General features: G+C 43.3%; 1 protein-coding gene across 7 annotated transcripts in view; it reads left to right on the forward strand.

The window, feature by feature from the left end:
• Window positions 1–18781, forward strand: part of ENTPD5 (ectonucleoside triphosphate diphosphohydrolase 5 (inactive)) — a 786147-nt gene that overhangs the window by 680906 nt on the left and 86460 nt on the right. For all 7 annotated transcript variants that reach the window (XM_069637650.1, XM_069637644.1, XM_069637649.1 and 4 more), the window contains 2 exons: window positions 5526–5666; window positions 15230–15286. In XM_069637650.1, the coding sequence (XP_069493751.1) occupies window positions 5526–5666; window positions 15230–15286 (198 nt within the window). The remainder of the gene's footprint in view (window positions 1–5525; window positions 5667–15229; window positions 15287–18781) is intronic.

The raw sequence follows: 18781 nt of genomic DNA on the forward strand, positions 1-18781 counted from the left end.
AAAAAAACTCAGTCTTGACAATTTTTGTTAAGTCTTCTTAACCAGACCAGAGAGTTGCCCCTCAGCTATCCATTCCGGTTAGTCAGTAAAGTGTGTAATTGTTAAGAGCGGTTCTGGTATCTACTCATTATTATTCTCATAGCTCAGTTCCAACTGCTGTGTCCACGGTTATTCCCACCCTTGGTCTTTCCAGCCTCTCACTGGGTCAGTTACACTTCTACCCTCACCACTTTGGACTTGGGTTGAACTTCTTCCCCTTCCTCCCCTGTGTTCCCACCCTGTATCATATTCTTGTTCTGTATTCACAAATGTACTTTTCAGAATTGCAAATGCATAGTGTGCTACCCCATCTCATCCTTCTGTGTATCGGTACTGTCCCCCCCCCCCCTCCACATCTCCTCACGCACTTTCTCTGTAAACCCCACCCTACCGTCTTCACCTTACATAATTGGAAGCCACCTGTTCTGGCAGTAAGTGATTTTTTTCATGAAACAGGTGGTTGCAACAGGGTTGTGGTGAGCGCAAATACCTTGGGAAGGCAAAAACACAGATTATTGGGCAACTCCGTTTGGTGCAGACAAATGTGAGAAGACTTGAGATCACATTTACAAAGTTGCGTTCCATGGCAATCTCTTTACAGCAACCATGGAGCATCATTTTAAAATGCTCCATTGCTGGCACTTGGACACTCTTAGACTTTCTAAAATGTATAGTGGGGGTTCTCAGCTGTGCCCCAGTGCCTGTGGCCATTTGGTGTGCTCTTTCATATGTGGTGGCTATGCTCTTGGATTTAAATGTATTTGTCGGATTGCCTTGGTTGGATAAAGGAAGTAGTTGGGTTTCATCTGACGATGGATCCGCTACAATACTGTTGGGTTTTTCTGAGGTGGATAGGGAAGAGTATCGGTTCCCCAGACTGTGGCGCTGCTCTGCGAAGGTAGTCTATCGGGAGTCCAGAAGTGGGAGAGTGGGTACACACCCACCAAAGCAGCCTGGATGAACAAGCTTTGGGATATATTTGTAATTGAGAAATTAACGGCGATGGTGAATGATTGTATGGGGTTGTTTCATCAGGATTGGGGCATGTTCATTCTTAAATGGAGACATAGTGAGCCTTGTAGTAGGACCTTAACGCGGCTTGGGAGTGTGTGTTTTGGGGAGCGTGGGCAAGGGCGGTTCCTCGTTGGTGGAATTATATGATTATGAAATGAAACTTCTCATGGTGGGTGTCGGCCTCGGGTCGAAGTGAGGAATCTCTCAGGGATGTAGGGTTCATACTTTTGTGGTCCCCAGCTCGTCTTTTGAGGTGGTAAGAGATGCTGGACGACCTGCATTGCACAAAGTTTTGTTGGAGGAGAGGGGGTGTGGGGTTTGATTTTAAGTACAGTATTTTGCTGTAATTCTGTGTTCTCTTATAACGTTAAGAAGAATGCTAATACAAATTAAAGTTAAAATAAAAACCAGGTGGTTGCAGGTTTTTTCTCAATGTCAAAATTGTATTGTTCCCTTTGCCATTCAGGATAGACCCATCAGGGGTGTCTAACTCCTGGGCAGGGGAACCAGGGGGTTCATTCACCTCAGAAATGCAGTTTAGCCATGTGGTCACCTACACAGACGTTTGCCAATCCTTTCTGCATACAGGTTGAGGACATAGAATCTCAGTAGTTCAACATATGTCTAACAGTCCATCACTGGTGGACACAGTTGCTAATTTGTTAGTTTAAGATAGCCTGTTGTTGACCTTGGATTGCCTCCGGTGTCTATGCTTTGGTTGTCACATTAGTGTTTCATTGATGGTTGGCCTCGGGCTGATCCTGCATTTTTTGTTATTTCTCATGATTAAGTAATGGGACGAGGAAAAAGGACATGGGGTTAATTCTGGGATTATTGACGGTAATCTTCATTACCCCCAGTCCTACTTTTCCTCGTCGCAGTGTTAAGACCCACCTCCCCTGCGAGTCTATTGTCCCTCAATCCATGACATGAACCATATATGCACAGATAACTTGTTATATGTGGGTAGGCCTAGATTTAAGTCTAATAATACTGCTGAATACTTAATTAGACTGGTTGTGACATTCCCCGAATATCTATTTTTCTTTCATTGACCTAATTGTGTGCTTCTACATTTTTCTTTGTTTTAGTAGGTGTTTTTGTAAGGGGCTCCAGACCACAGCATGTGGAATCCTAATGGAAAGGTAGATGGAGGGTCCAGGGAGAAGAGGTTGACCTTAATGCCAAAAGCGATTCATACCAGTTTCATCTTCAGGGCTTTTACCCTGCGCATTTGGTCATCTGTAGCCTGAGATGAAGTTGTGGGGTGTTCCAAAGGGATAGGTATTATTTGAGAAGAGTTCTACCAGCAAACCTTTGAGGCCTTAGACTAATACGTTTTTGGTAACCAACCATGAGCGGCTGGTCAGCTGGTAAATCCCTTTTCTGTTTTCATGGTGAGGGAGTGCAGGGAAACTGCCTTGGAGCAGGAGGCAGCAAAGATAATTTGGAGGTGGGGGGAGGGTCAGGGGTTACGGGACTACAGTGGTTGGGGACATCCCACACTTTTGCCAAATGCAACTTTGCCAAATTAATTTCGCTTTTTTGTACACATTTTTTTTACCTCAAAACTGCAGATGGCAAGTATGGGTAGGGTATAAAGACGAGGATGCGAGGCCCAGTAAACACAGCACCAAACATTGGACCTTTGTTTTAACTGCACCAAGTCAAGCCTGTTCCCACTTGGAGCACTTGTGTCTTATGGGGTAGTAATGGGACTGCCAGTTCTCCCCCTCGCATGTGCTCGAGAGAGATCATTGTTTTTTTGGATATCTCTACCATTATCCATAATAGGGCGAGTAGTATTGAGCAAGATAGTGCTTCTCACGTGCCTTTTGTATGTGTTTGCTGGATGTGTTGTCTGTGGCCTCACATCCATGTTTAGAGAATTGGATAAGATGCTGGTTCAACACCTCCTGGAAGAATGGAAGATGTTGAGTTTCCTTTTGCACAATTACAAGGAAGTTGGATGATGGGGGCTGGATGCTCTGAACTGTGAGACATATTCTTTGGCAGTGCAGCTGCAGTTTGTTTCACAGTGGATTGCAGGTAGTGCGATTCCTAAACTGATGAGTGCTGAGGTAATTGCCTTTGACCTCGGCTGCTGCTTGCATGGCAGTCATCGAAGAAGGCCGTCAAATAGCTCTTTATTCTCAGTCTTGGCTGCCAAATGTGGGTGCGAATTTGTACAAAATTGAACTGTGACTCCCCGTTTGCAGGGACTACCCAGTTTGACAATACCCCCCTCTTTGCTTAAATGCCTGAAAATAAAGATCACAGCCCAGGGATTAGAGTAGATTGGGTGTGCATGGACCCGTACTGTGGTGAAGAGTAGCACGATCAGATACAATGTGTGCACCGAATAATAAAGATAGGGGCAGCTTTTTACAGTTTGCTCGTCTCACAAAGGTTGAGCGAGAAATCTGACCTGGGTTTCCAGTGAGGCCAAACAATCTAACTTATTCTCCACTGTGCTGAAAGTTGTGGGCAGTGTCCATACGAATACACTGCTGTATAAGATGATATATGCAGACCAATCTCAGCCCCATCTAACAATTAATAATAAGTGGGACAGTGGCCTCCAACCAAGTGTTTACGTATCTGGAGTGATCTTGAATGTTGGTCTCTAGAAATGCTTGGTTTCAGCCACTGCAGTTTAACATATTTTTCATAGGGTGCACAAGTACACTGATGAATAAGCACAGGATAGATAATTCTCAATCATCATAGGGCCACACTGGCGGTGGGATCCTTTTATACTTTAGTGTGGCTCTGCCAAGCTACCTTCAAGTCAGTGATTGCAGGAGTGGAAAAGTTGATTGAGGAAAATTGAATTGGGTACTCCTGGTAATAGTTCACTGGAGCAAATGCCCACTTTTAGATGAAATGTTTACTTCAGGGAGGGCAGGGGGGGCTTCATACTAGCAAACTGCCTCAGTTCTATTAAACAGATGCCCCTTGCTATCAGCTTTGATTTGCTGCATTATTTCATGACTCACTTTGGAGCATGAGGCACTATGGCTTTTACACAGAGAGAATGTGGATGAGGGAAATAGTTCTTTTGAATAGAACATACTATTGCATGGATTGATAATCCTCCCCTGCAATACCAACCCACCTTGAATCCCAACCATGCCACTACCAACAAATGCATTTATAGATGCATGTAATCTTCATCTATGCCCCTAGTTGGCAATAATTCAGTTTTTATCAATTTTTACTAATTGATTCTGGCTTATAACTGTATATTTCTGATTATTCCTTTCTGCAGGGTGAATAGTTTGTTCTATTAGTAAGGTTGACTTTTTTATGGCTACTTACTTACAATATAAGATGGTGATGTGTGGTCTTGAAAACAAGATTGCACAAATGTATAATTACTGTAATGTGTAATCGGTTCAGGGCTGACTAGAGTGATCCCAGATGACCAGTTCTGAAAGTTTCTTACCAATACTTCAGTTTCTCTTGCATCCACACGGAAGCTGTAAAAATAGTGCTATGTTGTTATGCTACCTTTTGTTAAATTCATTAAACTACTTGACAAAACAAGTAAAGATTGAATTCCCTCACCCCATTTGAGAAAAAAAGAGCACATCTAAGAAAAGTGGAAGTATACAGTTCCATAACAGTGCGAGGAGTATCTTGCAGAATAGCGAAGGACATACATTGGGTGGAAGATGAAATCTCTGTTAAAAAGTTGAGTGCTTCATCCCAAAAGTAAAGCAGATCAAAAGGCTACTGAATTTTGGTGCAGCAGGAGTGGTTGATACATTTACCTTAAAGGGGGAACCACTCCCTTGCTAGGTGCGGTGGAAGTCTGGCCCGGAATGAATGGTGGCACAGAGCCACACTGTACAGAGAGTTATTGAGAGGCCAATGCCATGCCAAGTGGCTGAGGTTGGATGATTCTCACCTAGGTTGAGCTTAGTTGGAGTTAATCAGGAGACTCTGTTGTACTCGGCGTGCATGCTCAGCCAAAGGGAAGAGCTTTATGAATGCTGATGCGGTATATTGAGTGTCAAGATGACAACCCTTGATGGAGGTTGTTACATGGCACACTAGGAGTTTCAACTTTGACAGTAAGTCATTCATACACTTGTGATCATATTGTGACTCTTTTTGCATGCTCCTGAATTGGAAATAGGCACTGCACAATGCCCCGCCCAACGTCCTTAATGCAGGTGCTCACTTAAGTGCCACCTTTACATAGTGCAAAGGGTAATTCCACAGACCAGGGCAAGCCTGTTACTCCTTTGTGGCTAGATAACGCTGGCAGGTATTTTGTATTTGAGAACATGTCAAGGGCAGGAACACTGGATTTTGTAACACAAGGTACCATCTAAATAACTTCGAGGAACTGAACTGGACTGGAAAGTATGTGACCAATCTGCTTATCCCAGATATTTCACATTTGATTGCTTTATCAGCACAGCTTCCTTCCCTACTGACTTGCTGCCTTTCTTCCCCTGCAGGAGAGACTGGGTTCAATGCTTGCTATTCTGAAGTTCTGAAGATCGTGAAAGGAAATCTCCACCAGCCAAATGAGATCAAGGGGCGCACCTTTTATGCATTTTCCTATTATTATGATCGTGCTGTGGATACAAACCTAATAGGTAAATCTGTCCTTCTCGTACATTAGGTCAAAGTGAGCCAAGGGGGAGGAATATTTCCACATACATCTCTTTCAAATAACTAAAGAACATTAGGATTTTAGAAAGTAACTATTGTTTTAAAAAGGTGGTTTGTACATTTGCAAGTTTATGTACATAAGAAATATCATCGAAGAATTCACTACACTGATTGGACTGGAACATCAGCAAGTACCTGTAAACCACTGAGTGTAGGTGAGACTGGAATGTGAACATGTTCTCAAGCTACCAGAGGGCACTTTAACGGAACATGTAACACACACACATATATTTATACATCCCCACCACCCCCCTCCGCATCTCCCCCCTCCAGCCCCCTCCCTGATGTCCTTTACCATATGGACAATTGGAGAGCGTAACATAGCTGGCAGACCTGAAAAGCAATGATTCAGGTGTTTCAGGCTGTTGAAAATCTAAATGCATCTGTTACCATGTTCCTGTTTACAGTATCAGAGCACATTTGGACCAGTAACAACTCAGGCTTAAAACTCATAACCTTGAATTGTATTTAAGTCGATCCAAAATAACATTTTCCTGGAGGACTAGAAACTTCACAGCACTTTGAAAAAGTTCAACTTGGCTAGTAAACGGCAATCTTTCCATTCCAGAGCTCTTGCATAGAACGCTTCCTCACTTAAAGAAAGAATAGGAAAATGTTAAGCACACCCTGTGTCCCAATTTTCATCAGACTTGATTCTGAGCAGGTCATTTTAGAAGAGCTCTGTTTTGCCAAGCGCTTCCATGTTGCCTTTTTCATCTCTGAGCACTCTTACAATTAGGAATACTGTATTCTTTTGCCAATTCAGCATGCTGATCTAGTGCGACTGGTTTATTCATGTGGTGGGCGCTTTTTATACAAGAGGTACAAAGAAAGGAATCTTTTTTTCATGCAGTGGCAGATGTGAATGAGTCTGTTGGTGATATTGCACTTCAGCCAGAGATGGGTCTGGGTGGTGCCCTGCTACCACTATTGCTCCTACTCTCTCTGCTCCTGTTCTTTGTTTTCCACCCTCTTCCCTCCCATTCTCATCTTCTGCTCGTAATTTGGGTGTTATCTTTGACCCTTCTCTTTCATATTCCTCATCTCTTCTCTGTGGTTTTCTTGCCTCCCACCTTCTTCCTCTTCAGTTCTATCTATAATTCTTCAGTTCAGCTTCTTTTTTCTGTCTCCACGTTCTTCAATGACACCTGCCCTGCTTTATATCTCGCTTCTCCCTTTTGAGTCCCGTCTTCTTTTTCAGGCTAATCCAAAGGCTTATTTCTTATTTCTGCAAACTAAACTTCTCCTTCTCCTGTTTTAACAACATGGTGTGCTTTCATCATTTCGGGCTGGGCGGCCCCTTTTACGGTGAGTTCATGCCTGATTTGCATATGGTCTTTCCCCTTCTGTAATGGCTTGGCAGGCTGAACAACGATGGTCTGGAGGGTTGCCCAGAGCTGTGCCTGTGGTTTTCCAGCCATCCACCTTTGGTTTTACGCTGATATTGCCCAAGGCATATAGGTTTTAGGACCATCCCATAAGGATATCTGGGTCTACTAGCTTTCTGTGCTTTCTCACAGCTAGAGCAATCTCCAAAATCTCACCAGGTGACCCATGATAGCTAGCACTTTGTCCTGGCATCCTCACCAGGACCTATCATTTCCCTGCTTTGGCTATTTTCCAGATTTTCCAAGAAGTTAATAATTTTAGGGTTCAGAAGTGGGTAGAGGCTAATTTTCTCTCCAGGTGTGGACGAGGGCCTCATTTTGTTCATGGTTTCCTTACGCAGTGGAGTTCAGTCTCCTGCATAGGTATCCTGCCACAGTGTTGGCATCCCTCCCTGCTGATCTAGGGTAAATGAGGGTATCTGGATCAAAATGTCTTTCCTTACTTGCCACTCACTATTCCTCATTGCACTTGACTTCAAAATCAGCATTGGAATCCCCAGAGCTGGGGTCAAAAATTGATGATTCCTCGTCATCACCCTAATCAGATATATCGATTGGATAGTTTGTCCACACGGCGAGTGGATTTCTCAGCGCTGGCATACTGAGCTCCACCTGTTGATTAGCCAGAAGCCCTTTTTAAAATGTGTACAGGAGATTACTGCCTGCTTTACTCTAACTCCCCGGATGTTTCTTGTTAGGCATTCCTTTCCACTTTCTTTTTTATTGACCCCTCTGCCTCATACTGGTTTAGCCCTCTGAGGGGCTTGACAACAAGGCCTAGGCTTATGTCAAACAGCCCTGTGCTCACTGCCAATGTTTTGTCCACAGATGGCCCCAAGAATCTCATGCCCATAGTCACCCGTCTGATTCATAGCTGTACTGTGAAAAGCTGTAGTGTTTCTCCTGGGCCCCAACCTGCCCATTCTCCATGGCTCATGCCAGCTGTTTTTTCAGCTAGGGACCTGGATTTATTTCTTTTTTAAATGTTTTATACCTGCTTGGTTCCCACAAATTCTTGTAAGGCTGGCTGCTGTGAACCACGTTATTTTGTTATTGGGTTTGCCTCTAGCAAACAGCCACTCCTGAATGAAGAGAAGCGCCATGTGTGTGAGTAGGAGAAGGAGCATAGTGGCTTCATTGAAGGTGTGTTAGACGGCTGAAGAGGAGGAGGAATGGGAGGCTTCTATTTCTAATCCCAGTGGCTCTAATTACTTATAAGTGTAGTGCAGAGCAGATCTCCTTCTGCTCAGTGCTCTTTGAGCTCAATGGGTACTTCTCGAAATGGCTGTCGTGCACTTGCTAGTTCCCTGCTGCGGGAGAAGCCTTCTGCTGCGGGTAAATAAAACTGCTCATGCACCACTAGCGCATTTATTTACAGTGAAATATACACACATCCAGTAAGAATAGAAAAGTACATACACGGGACTGGCATGAACCGTGACTTTCATGAACATGTTGTGGTCGAAGTATGACATGCAGATGGCCGTGGCAATGTCTTTACAGATCTTATCAAATGCCTTTCGTTGAGCTTCCTCCCAGAATAACAAGTGGTCCTTTTTAGTCAAGGTTCTTCATAGTCGAGGTGCGCAGTGGGGCACTAGTAGAGGCGAAGTCTGGTAAGTATTGTGTGCAGTAGCTTGCCAGTCCTAGGAAAGGTTCTCACTTGTGCGATGTTTTTCGGGCGGGGTGCTTCCTTCAATGCCCGGATTTTGTCGGAGTCAGGTTTTATGCCCTTCTCAGAAAAAATATGACCGAAGAATGAAGTGTTGTCTTGTTAAAGACGCATTTTTCTTTGTTCAGAGTCAAATTTCCGTTGCAGAGGGCTGATCACACTGTCATAAGCCTTGCATCACGAGATTCTTGTGACTGCCCGAAGACAAGGATGTCGTTGCTATAATTGAGACAGTGTGGGATGTGGCAGATCACTTTCCGTATTTCTTCATGAAATAGCTCAGTGTCTGGGGATATTCCCGAAGTTCAAACGTTTATAGTGAAAAAAGTCCCAAGTGTATAGTGAAGGTTGTGATGTAGCGTGACTCTTCCTCCAATTCCACCTGATGGTAACCCTTGTTTATTTCTAAGCGCGAAAATCATTTTGGTCCTGATGAGGTGGTGCATCATATCTGCGATGCATTCGGATTGGTCGTGTTCATGTAGTATCGCTCTGTTCGGTGCTCGCATGTCTACACATGGTCTAATGTGTCCTTCTGGTACCTTTTAATGGTACCAGCACTGCTGGGGAGACCCATGGGGTTGGGCCTGATGCCGGTTCTATGATGTCGATGACAGCGAGCAGTTCCTTTTCTACCTGATGTTGAATGTTAAAAGGGATTCCTCGGTAGTGCTGTGCGATGGGCTTTATGGATTTGTCAATGTGCAGCTGAATTTTGTACCCTTCAGTTTTCCTATGCCTTTGAAGAGGTTCGGGAAACTTGCTTCAACTTTGGTGGTCGGTGTGATGTATTTGTCTGCCATCACTTGGTATAGTATGTGGATGAGCCCCATTTGTATTGCTGATTTAAAACTTAGTATGCATTCGCAGGAGGCTTCCGTGGCGAGGATGTGAATGAGCACTCTAAGGAAGTCATTGTATCAATCAGTGAAGACAGACACAAGTGATCACAGTTCAAGGATGTTTATTAAACTTCAATGGGTTGGTTAAATGCCTATTTAAACCTAAATCTAAGGATGGGAGCAAGCTACAACCATCAAATAATAAGGCAGTCCTAGTCTAGTCTCTGTCAAAATAAAAGGGCCTATACTAATAAACCTATTGCCAATCCTTACTTCTAAATACAAAATGGTGTGAGACAATAATGTATGCACAAAAGAAAAGTGTTCAAGAAATATGTCAGGATAGTCGAGCAGTTGGCTTCCCTTCCCCATGTTTCCGGCATGGGGCAAGGCGGCACGTTCGAACTTCGCACACACTCTGGCTTTTCTGCCAGAAGCCTACAGTTGAAAGCATAGGTATCGGGGCCTTCTGACAAAGCTTTTCCAATAACCATCTCTTACTGCAGACTGTCCGTCGTAACAAATAAGCACCAAAGTTCCTTTCTTATCAGGATTTTTACATGCACAAGTTCTCGCTTTCAGTGTTCATCATGACTCTCCCTCCTTCAGACTCGGACCACTTTTTACCACAATGTTCACAATTGATTCCCTCGTTCATGCTCGTTCCATGGATCTCCTTTGTTTTGGCTCGGATCCCTTTAGCACAATATTCATTGGTCTACCTCATTCGTGCTCGGACCATATCATCTGACTTTCTATATTTTCCTCTTGATATCAAAAATCAAAGACTTTCAAATGTGCAGTGGTTTTCCTTAAACCGTTGCAGGACCACTTCGATTCACTTCACACAATGTTCTTGCTAATCTACTTTCGTTCCTGCCACTTCTTGACTGGATACCTTACAGAAACCTTCGATTGAGCACCCTCGTGGTGCCGGACCACTCTGTCACTGGTATTGTACCTTTTAAGCTTTCCTCTTGTCTTTCATCACACACGTTTCAATATTCGTTCTTGCGCTCCTTATACCATGTTGCTGCTTGCAACCTTGACTTCAACACAGACCGGTCTTGCATCGGTCTCCCCCAACTCACTGGCTGTGTTGATCTCTCTGGTGCTGCTTTTGATCTTGGTACCACGACTGATGCTCCTCCCTGACTCGGTCAGCCGTGCAGGAGGTCCCCGGGTATCTCCGAAACACAATACAGTATTTTTAAGTCTGGCTTCCTGGCCTTAATCTTTCTAATCTGAAGGGTTCTGGAAAGTAACAGCTTCTCGACAAAAAGATCAGGGGTATCTCCCTCCTTGCGTACCATTCTTGGTTAGCCGTCTTCCTTCCTTCGGCCGTTGGGAAAGTAATGTTCCTTTGTGTGCTTTGCCTCGCTCAGTGTGCTCTCGTGCTCCGCCTTTTATCAGTGTGGGGAAGTTTATTGGAAGTCATGTGTGTCCCACTCCCACTCCCCAAAGCCTCCTCACCCAGGTGATCCTCCTGCACTGGTCCACCCCCAGGGTCTCGATTCGATCAAAAGGCGATGGCCGTGCCCTGGCCACCTGAGAGAGAGACCTCCGGGGACTAGCGGGTGAGACACTTTCTGGTTTCTCAGAGCACCTGTTTTGTTTGTCTTTATTGCAGGACATGGTCGTGAAGGCATCCAGGCAAGGGAGGGGCTGTTTCGCTCTGTAAGCATAGATGCCCACCCGGCCCTCTTTTAGTTTCGGCGCAAGTGTGAGCTTGCGGTATTCACATTCTGACATCACGTGGACTGTGACACCTGAGTCCACCAGGAATTCAAATTCTGTGATGGGCATCACACTATGATGGGCAGTGTGGGGCTATGTTCCGAGGCTGTTGGGTTTCCCAGGGCATATAGATACCCTCTTTTCCGTCGCTCGCTGCTGGACTGGGAGACTGATCCGCTCATGGATGGTGTGCTGGTGCGCAGGCGATGAGTGTCTTCTCCCTTTTTCGGCGTGCATCTGGGGAGGGGGACCGTTTCGATCCAGTGTGTCGTCTTTCCTTTCCGTGTATCTAGTCCTTTCCTCGCACAGCGGACGGGGGCACAGGGCATCCTGTGCCGGTGGATCCTTTGTTCTGCTAGGCTAGGTCTGGATGCTTTGGGGTTGTGGCACATCATTCTGAAATGGTCTTCACCTCTGCATGCCGAACATATTTGGCTAATGGCCGCGCAGGATCCTTCATGTGGGAGGTCGTAACTACATAGGTAGCATTGTCATTTCTCTGTCTCTGTGTTTTGCAGCAGGGTTGCAATCTTGTTAAACCCTCTTTTGTTGCAACTGCTGGGGAAATGTGGATTTTGCTCAGGGTGGAGATCTGGAGGTCGAGGGACGACATTGTTCCTGCTAGAATGAGTATTTCTGCCAGAGTGTGTGCTTCTACAGCAACTTCTTCTTCAGGGTCATTGATTTGCATCCTGCGATGACTTGTGACTTGATGGCTTTGTCATTTGTGAAGAGGTGAAATTTGCAGTGTTTCACTCTGGATCAGAGGCACGTCACAAACTTGTCCATGCTCTCTCCTGGGAGTTGCATTGTAGCGTGGCACAAATGCCTTTTGTATTCTACATTCTTGTGTGTTCAGTATACACTTAAAGTCCGTGTACGAGTATTCAACGTCTTCCGGAAGTTCAAAAATGATGTCCCTCCCTTCCGGGTCAGCTGTGACGGTGAGTATGCTGATAAATTACGCTGATCCTCTTGCAGGCCAAGGGCACAGAGGTTTGCATCGAACTCCTTCATCCATCTGATCCATCATGGTCCCAGGCTGGTGGTATCAGTCGTGTTGAAAGGGAGTAGCGATGGCAGCGGGATAGCGCCCCTATCCTGTCTTGCTGTCGTGGCAGCATCTTGGGCGTGCGTGAGGGCACTCGTTTTGCTCCCAGTGGATGAGGATCTGTCCCTGCAGGCTTTCCTCTCTTGTCTGTGGTGCACCTCACGTGTCGTGCGTAGCTGTGGCCTTATGCACGCAGATTTTGGGGCTGCGGTGTGCCCTTTACTTCGTTTTATACAGATGCTGTGGCAGCGCTGCAGAGCTAGAGTTCCTACCTCTAGCCTTAGTCTGGAGCAGGCAGTAGGTGTGCAGGCCAGGAGCAGGCACGGCAGGAGTGCTCCTCTGCCTTATGGTGGAGTGCTGCAGAAACTAGGGTTCCTACCTCTAGTTCTGAGTCCTGAGCCAGGCAGCAGTGTGTGAGTCTGTGCCCAGGATTGGCTCAGCAGGAGGACTCCACTCCTTCTAGCGTGCGTGAGCTGGCTGAATGGTGTAGGCTTGGCCTCACGATCTTCACTCGTTGGGATGGATGCTCTGGAGAATGGGTCTCTCCCGAGCAGGTGCTAGCGCGGAGCACAGCACAGCAGCCACGAGGGTTAATACCTCGTTGACATTGTCGAGGCCTGGTATGCGCGCAATGCGGCACACGCTAAATAAACACAACCACACCATATGAATGTGAAAGTAAAACTTATTTATTGCTGCGCTCGCCACAGCCACGTTGACTCCACTCCAGTCACATGACATCATCAGCGCATAGGTTGCTACATGTAGTTCCTAGTGTTACTGGTTGAGTTTTGATGCTGTTTTCTGAGGTTTGAAGTTTGAGAAGCATAATACGAGCCTCTGGTCGTGCCATTGAATTGCTGGATGAAACGTGCAGCACAATCCCCACCATATTATACATACCACATGTTGGGTAATGGTGGTTATAAAAATGGGACTAAGTTTGGTTTAAGGTTGTGTTACTTATGGCCATCTTTAAACATATTTCTGCTTTAATGTGATGTGGTGCATTTTAAAGTACCTATCCATTTTTAGGTATGTGATATTTTTATCAATTGTTTATTTCCATAAAAACACAACCAGTGGTCAGTTTTCAAGATGATGTATGGGGGCATTAATATGTGCAACATTAGTTGATTACCATGGCCTGTGGACTAGTAAAATGGAAAAGGCGATTACGTTAAATTGAGGATATATTTTTGGATGCAATGTTCAAAAATATGTTTGTTTGCAGTGCGGTTTTAATTTCCCAACATTTGAAACGAAATTCCCCAAAATGTCTGTACTTGAAAAAAATATTTGTATGCTTTTTTGTCTTTATGCAAATACGTTGTATAATATGCTCCACTTATAATATAACAGTAACTTTAGAGTATGCTTTCGTTTTCAGCATTTGTTGGATGGGCATAAACAGTAATATTCAAATTTTGTTTTCACTTCAGTTTTCAGATTGTGCTAATTATTGAACAGAGCTAGCCAAGTTTTACTTTCACTTTAGCTTGCACGTTATACCAGTTATTTCATAGAATACAACACATGTTTTGAGCCTTTTAGCTTTATTAAAGTTGTTTTTTCTTTGTAGGGATGGTCAGTTTGCAAAAGTTCCTATAACTGCCTTTTAGGAGATCATAGGTGTTTGTGTGTGACCTAATGCCATCGGTGAAAGCGAATAGCCAGAGTTTTTAAAAAATATAGTAAAATCATACAGGTAAATCTATCTCTGAAGGGGAGTTCTGATAATAAGACCCTCCTTTGCTGGGCCGGTTTACTGATACCCCCCACTAGCTGCAATGTGGTTTGGCAACATGTCGGAACAGTGATAGGTGCATTCCTGCCAACAGACTGAGGGAGCACACATTTTCAACAGCCAAGATCTGCCTGTAACCGTAGGTAGTCCTGATCCAAATAAAATAATTTAATTGTGTGCTCCCAGAATCTGTTGACAGATAAGACATCTCAATAAAAGCCGTGTCTGGTTATGACATGGTCTCTGGAAATCCACAACTATACTGGTCAAAACTTTTGGTGTCATTTTATTATCAGCTTGGTTTCTAGTGTCCTCCCTATCTTCAGTCTATGACCTCCCTGCCCTCTGGCCCGTTTTGGCTTAGAGGCGAAGGAGTTATGTCAGGCTATACCTTTTTCAACTTTGATTGGATTCACTCCTGGTTTTAGTAGTAGTTTAGGGTTGAGTATGAGTTTTATCCATTACTTAACCCTGTACTCCTGCAGAGCAGTAGTCTTTTCGGCACACTGTAGAGTTGGGAAGGATGCATATGCTCCCGTGACTGCCCCCTGCTTTAGTAAAAAGACCCAGTTGGAGTGGTCTGAGTCCAGCATCAATGAATCGCTCACTTGCAAACACATTTGGATGAGGTAGATGATGGCTTTCTAGTGTCAGTACTATGAATTGATTTACTGAATTTGCCACTGGCTTACAAAAATGTTTTGAGGTGGTAAATGATTCACAGCTGGTGGGCAGTCTGATTGGAGTTATTGAGGGTCCCTGCCCCTGTAACATACCAGAATACCTTAACTCTTTGTTTTTTTATTGAGGTGGAGGGGCACGGTTCCTTATTAATGACATATTTATTTTTCGTTATTCGTGGTTTCTAACCCAAATTTCCATACCAGGAGTATTGAACACACATACTGCCCACCTCCCCTGCATTTTGTCTATCATGGGTAGCTTGGCAGAAGTGCTTAAATGCGAGTGTCAGTGCTGGATTTCTTGGGTGAGGTCCTGCACATGTAACTTCTGAAGCATATTCCATCTGTTTTTTGTTTTGTTTCTTAGATTATGAGACCGGTGGAGTACTTGAAGTAAAAGACTTTAAAAGAAAAGCCAAAGAAGGTAAATAACCGTTTTTTCATTTTTTTTAAACAGTTGAAAAAAGATCTCAACCTTTCAATAAATAAAATACACTTACACAGTTACATACATTATTTCAAGGTAACATAACTTTCCTTTTAGAGAAGACAAAACCGTTTTCCAGAAGATAGATAATAAAACATTAAAAAAATGGTAATCTTTACATACATTACACATTTCATTAAAGAAGTTAATGTGCACCAGTATATCTAAATAAACATTGAGATAAAAGTGACAAAAGAATACATTCAATGTATAGTATAATCATAATTTTGGCTTTAAAACAAAAAAGACAATACAATGTAAAGTTAATGTTTTGACATTAGCGTTGGATTACTTGACGCTGAATTGGGTATAATTATGTAATTATCTTTTGTGTTTCTGCCAAGATTGCAGTCAGAAAATTCATAGTCTCTATTCTTAAGCCAGTTTTGGATGTGGTCAATAATAGTTGCCATGCCTCATCAGCATAACCAATTTGCTTACAGAAGTATTTAACTCTCTGCAATGTTAAAGCCAAACATTAAATTAGGATGTGTTTCAAAGTTTCTTTATATTCTATTCGACAAAAATGATCGTTTTTTTATAAGAGCTCGTTTTGCCAAGATTTCTCTAGATGGCCAGATATTCAAACAAAACCTCAATATAGCTGACTTGTATGTTAAGAATGGCTACTTGAGGAGATATGGTTCAACAATATGAAGTTGCTTATCTGCGAAGGAATTATTTTTGTAATCCCTATATTGATTGCAACTTCTCTTTGTAGCTATCCAGTCTGCTTGATAAAGTTTGGTTTTGGCTTTGTCAGGATTGCATATCAGGAGTTGGATGGTAATATTGGCATCAGCTAATATCTTAATGAATTGTGCTCTTTTTGTGGTTGGATAGTTGAGTCGATACAAGCAAATATTTGGCTATAACTTTCAGCAACGTATTAGAGTTTAGTCCCAATAAACACTTTCTGAATAAGGCACATAAGCGCCATTGGAGCATACCGTGTAAAGATGTTAGCCTTAGTTCATATCTTAGTAGACAACTCGGGATACATGTTGGTAAATTTAGTATCTGTCTCCAATATTTAGCTTCAAATTTAATAAGGGTAGTATTCTTTGAAGCTTCTATTGTCTCCAAGCCATACAATATAACAGGAACCGTTTTCTGAAGATAGTAAGGTAATGGAAGGTTGTATGGTAAATTTGCCATACTTTGACAATATGATTTTAGTTTGGGATATCGTGTTCAATTTGGAGGCCAAAATCGTAATATGTGATTTATAGTTGAGTTGGCTATCAGTAACCATACCTAAATAAGTGTACTGATTAACAACTTCTAGACGTACCTGGTTTAAGGTTCAGACTGGTTTGTTCCATACTAAGCGTTTAGTTACGCATGTTAATATTTTGGTCTTCTGTATATTTATAGATAGTTTGTTTAATTCTATGTAGGCTGCTAAGGCCTTCAAGAGATTTTGTAATCCCACCGGTGTCTTCGAGATGAGAATTAAGTCGTCAGCATAGAGTAGTGCTGCGACCACTTCAGAGTTAAGTCTAAGAGCATCAGTAATGATATTGCAAAAGGAGTTCGTGATATCGTGAATGAAACAATGAAATATAGCTGATGCAAAAATACAACCCTGTTTGAGGCCCCTAGTTGTCTGAATTGGGGCCGACAATAATACCTCAGTGGTCAGACTAATTTGAATTGAGGTATCAGAATGGAAAGTAGCTAGAATGTCAATTGAAGTAGAAAGGCAATTTGCCTTTTGCAATTTCTCTAGAAGGATCCGTCTGGAGACTGAATCGAACGCTGCGTGGAAATCCACATGCGTGAAGTAGAATGGCTGTTGATTCTGTAATGCATTTGTCTTTATGGCAGTAAGAATAGTAAGGTTAATAGATGTTCCTAAACCGGCCACCAATCCTGTCTGGTATGGATCTCTCTGATGGTGGGTCGAGGTCCACTTGTTGAATTGACGGAGGACCAGAGGCGCACAGATCTTTCCCAGCGCATCAAGCAGTGCTATGGGTCGATGATTGGAACAATCACTGACTGCTTCCATGGTGCAGGGATTGTGCGTGTGTTATTAACTTGGTTGAAGATGTTAGTTAGTATCTTGGCCCACATTTTTGGATGGGCCTAGAGCATGAAGTTGCTCAGGCCATCAGGGCCCGACGCGCTCGATCGACTTGCTTTCTGTATGAGATTTTCTATATCTGCTTCAGTGGTGTTTAAATGCCATGATGGAAGAGAATCAACATAATGCATTCATTGAACAAAAGATGGGTCATTGTACAATTTAGTGATGTGTGCGTGCCACTGCAGTTCACTGAGACCGTTGATTTGCGTCTTGAATTTTAAGGCTTGAGTTGCATTATTCAAAAGATGCCATATCTGGGCAGAGTTTTTTCGTGCAATAATAGTTAGCATGATTTCGCCATCTCGCTGATATAATCTAGCCGTACGACTGCTCATCCAATTGCGATATACGCATTTAGCATGCTTAGTGGCAATTGATTTTTCGGCTATGGAGAGTATACTTAGGAGTTTTTTAAGGTGTCTGTGAGCAGTTATTTTCTTTATTTCTGCAGAGGCTGCAACAACTCCAAAACATACTAAAGCTGCCGTGTAAGGTGTACTATAACATGACAGCTGATTCTCAAGGATCAAATTATTCAACTGCAATAATTTGTCATCATTCCATCGGAAACGATTCCTGGCATTATTGATTGTTACATAGGTCTTATACCACTGTATGTTAGTTGATAGGATTTTTGACATCCAATTCCACTTTAGGGATAATAGGATGATACTCCGGCTGCTACCTCTTGCCCACGTGTGATGTGCCGGCACATCTCCTGGGAGAGATGCATTTGCCTTGAATAGCTGTCTTTCACGCATGATAGTCTCCCATTCCTTAGTTATTGGATCTCTGGAGTTCTTGAGCTTGTAAAGGGGGTGTAAATTAAGATACTCATTAACTATAATATTGGTGACAGTTTTATCTTTTGCAATCACATCAAATAGAGATCTAATTTGCCTCAAAAAGCAATGATCTGAGAGGCCAGCAGGGTTCCTGTATATGTTGAGTAGTGCGTGCAATCACACGATCATGACCTGTTATCTTGACCAGTTGCAAAAAGATGTTTGGTAAAGCCCACAATTGCACAGATAAGCCAGAACTGGTTTTAACAGCTACCATTAGCCCGATCTAGTGTCCTTTTGCAGCTGACTTGGCAGGCACAAGTACAGGTTTGTGGTTATCCCATAATGCAGCCACAGTCAGCCACATTTCCTGGAAAGCTACAATGTCAAATTTGTTGATTTCATTTTGATTAGAGACTTGGAGATGATTGTAACCACAGGTATTCCAACTTGCTAATGTCAAATAGGTGCTGGCGGGCCGTTTTTGTTGTTACAGCCAACCATTGATGCGCTGGATTCGTGATGTTTGAGCAGATTCTTTACACTTGCAATTAC

The sequence above is a fragment of the Ambystoma mexicanum genome, chromosome 14 (genome assembly GCF_040938575.1).
Source record: "Ambystoma mexicanum isolate Mex_15411 chromosome 14, UKY_AmexF1_1, whole genome shotgun sequence".
NCBI classification, from domain to species: Eukaryota; Metazoa; Chordata; class Amphibia; order Caudata; family Ambystomatidae; genus Ambystoma; species Ambystoma mexicanum.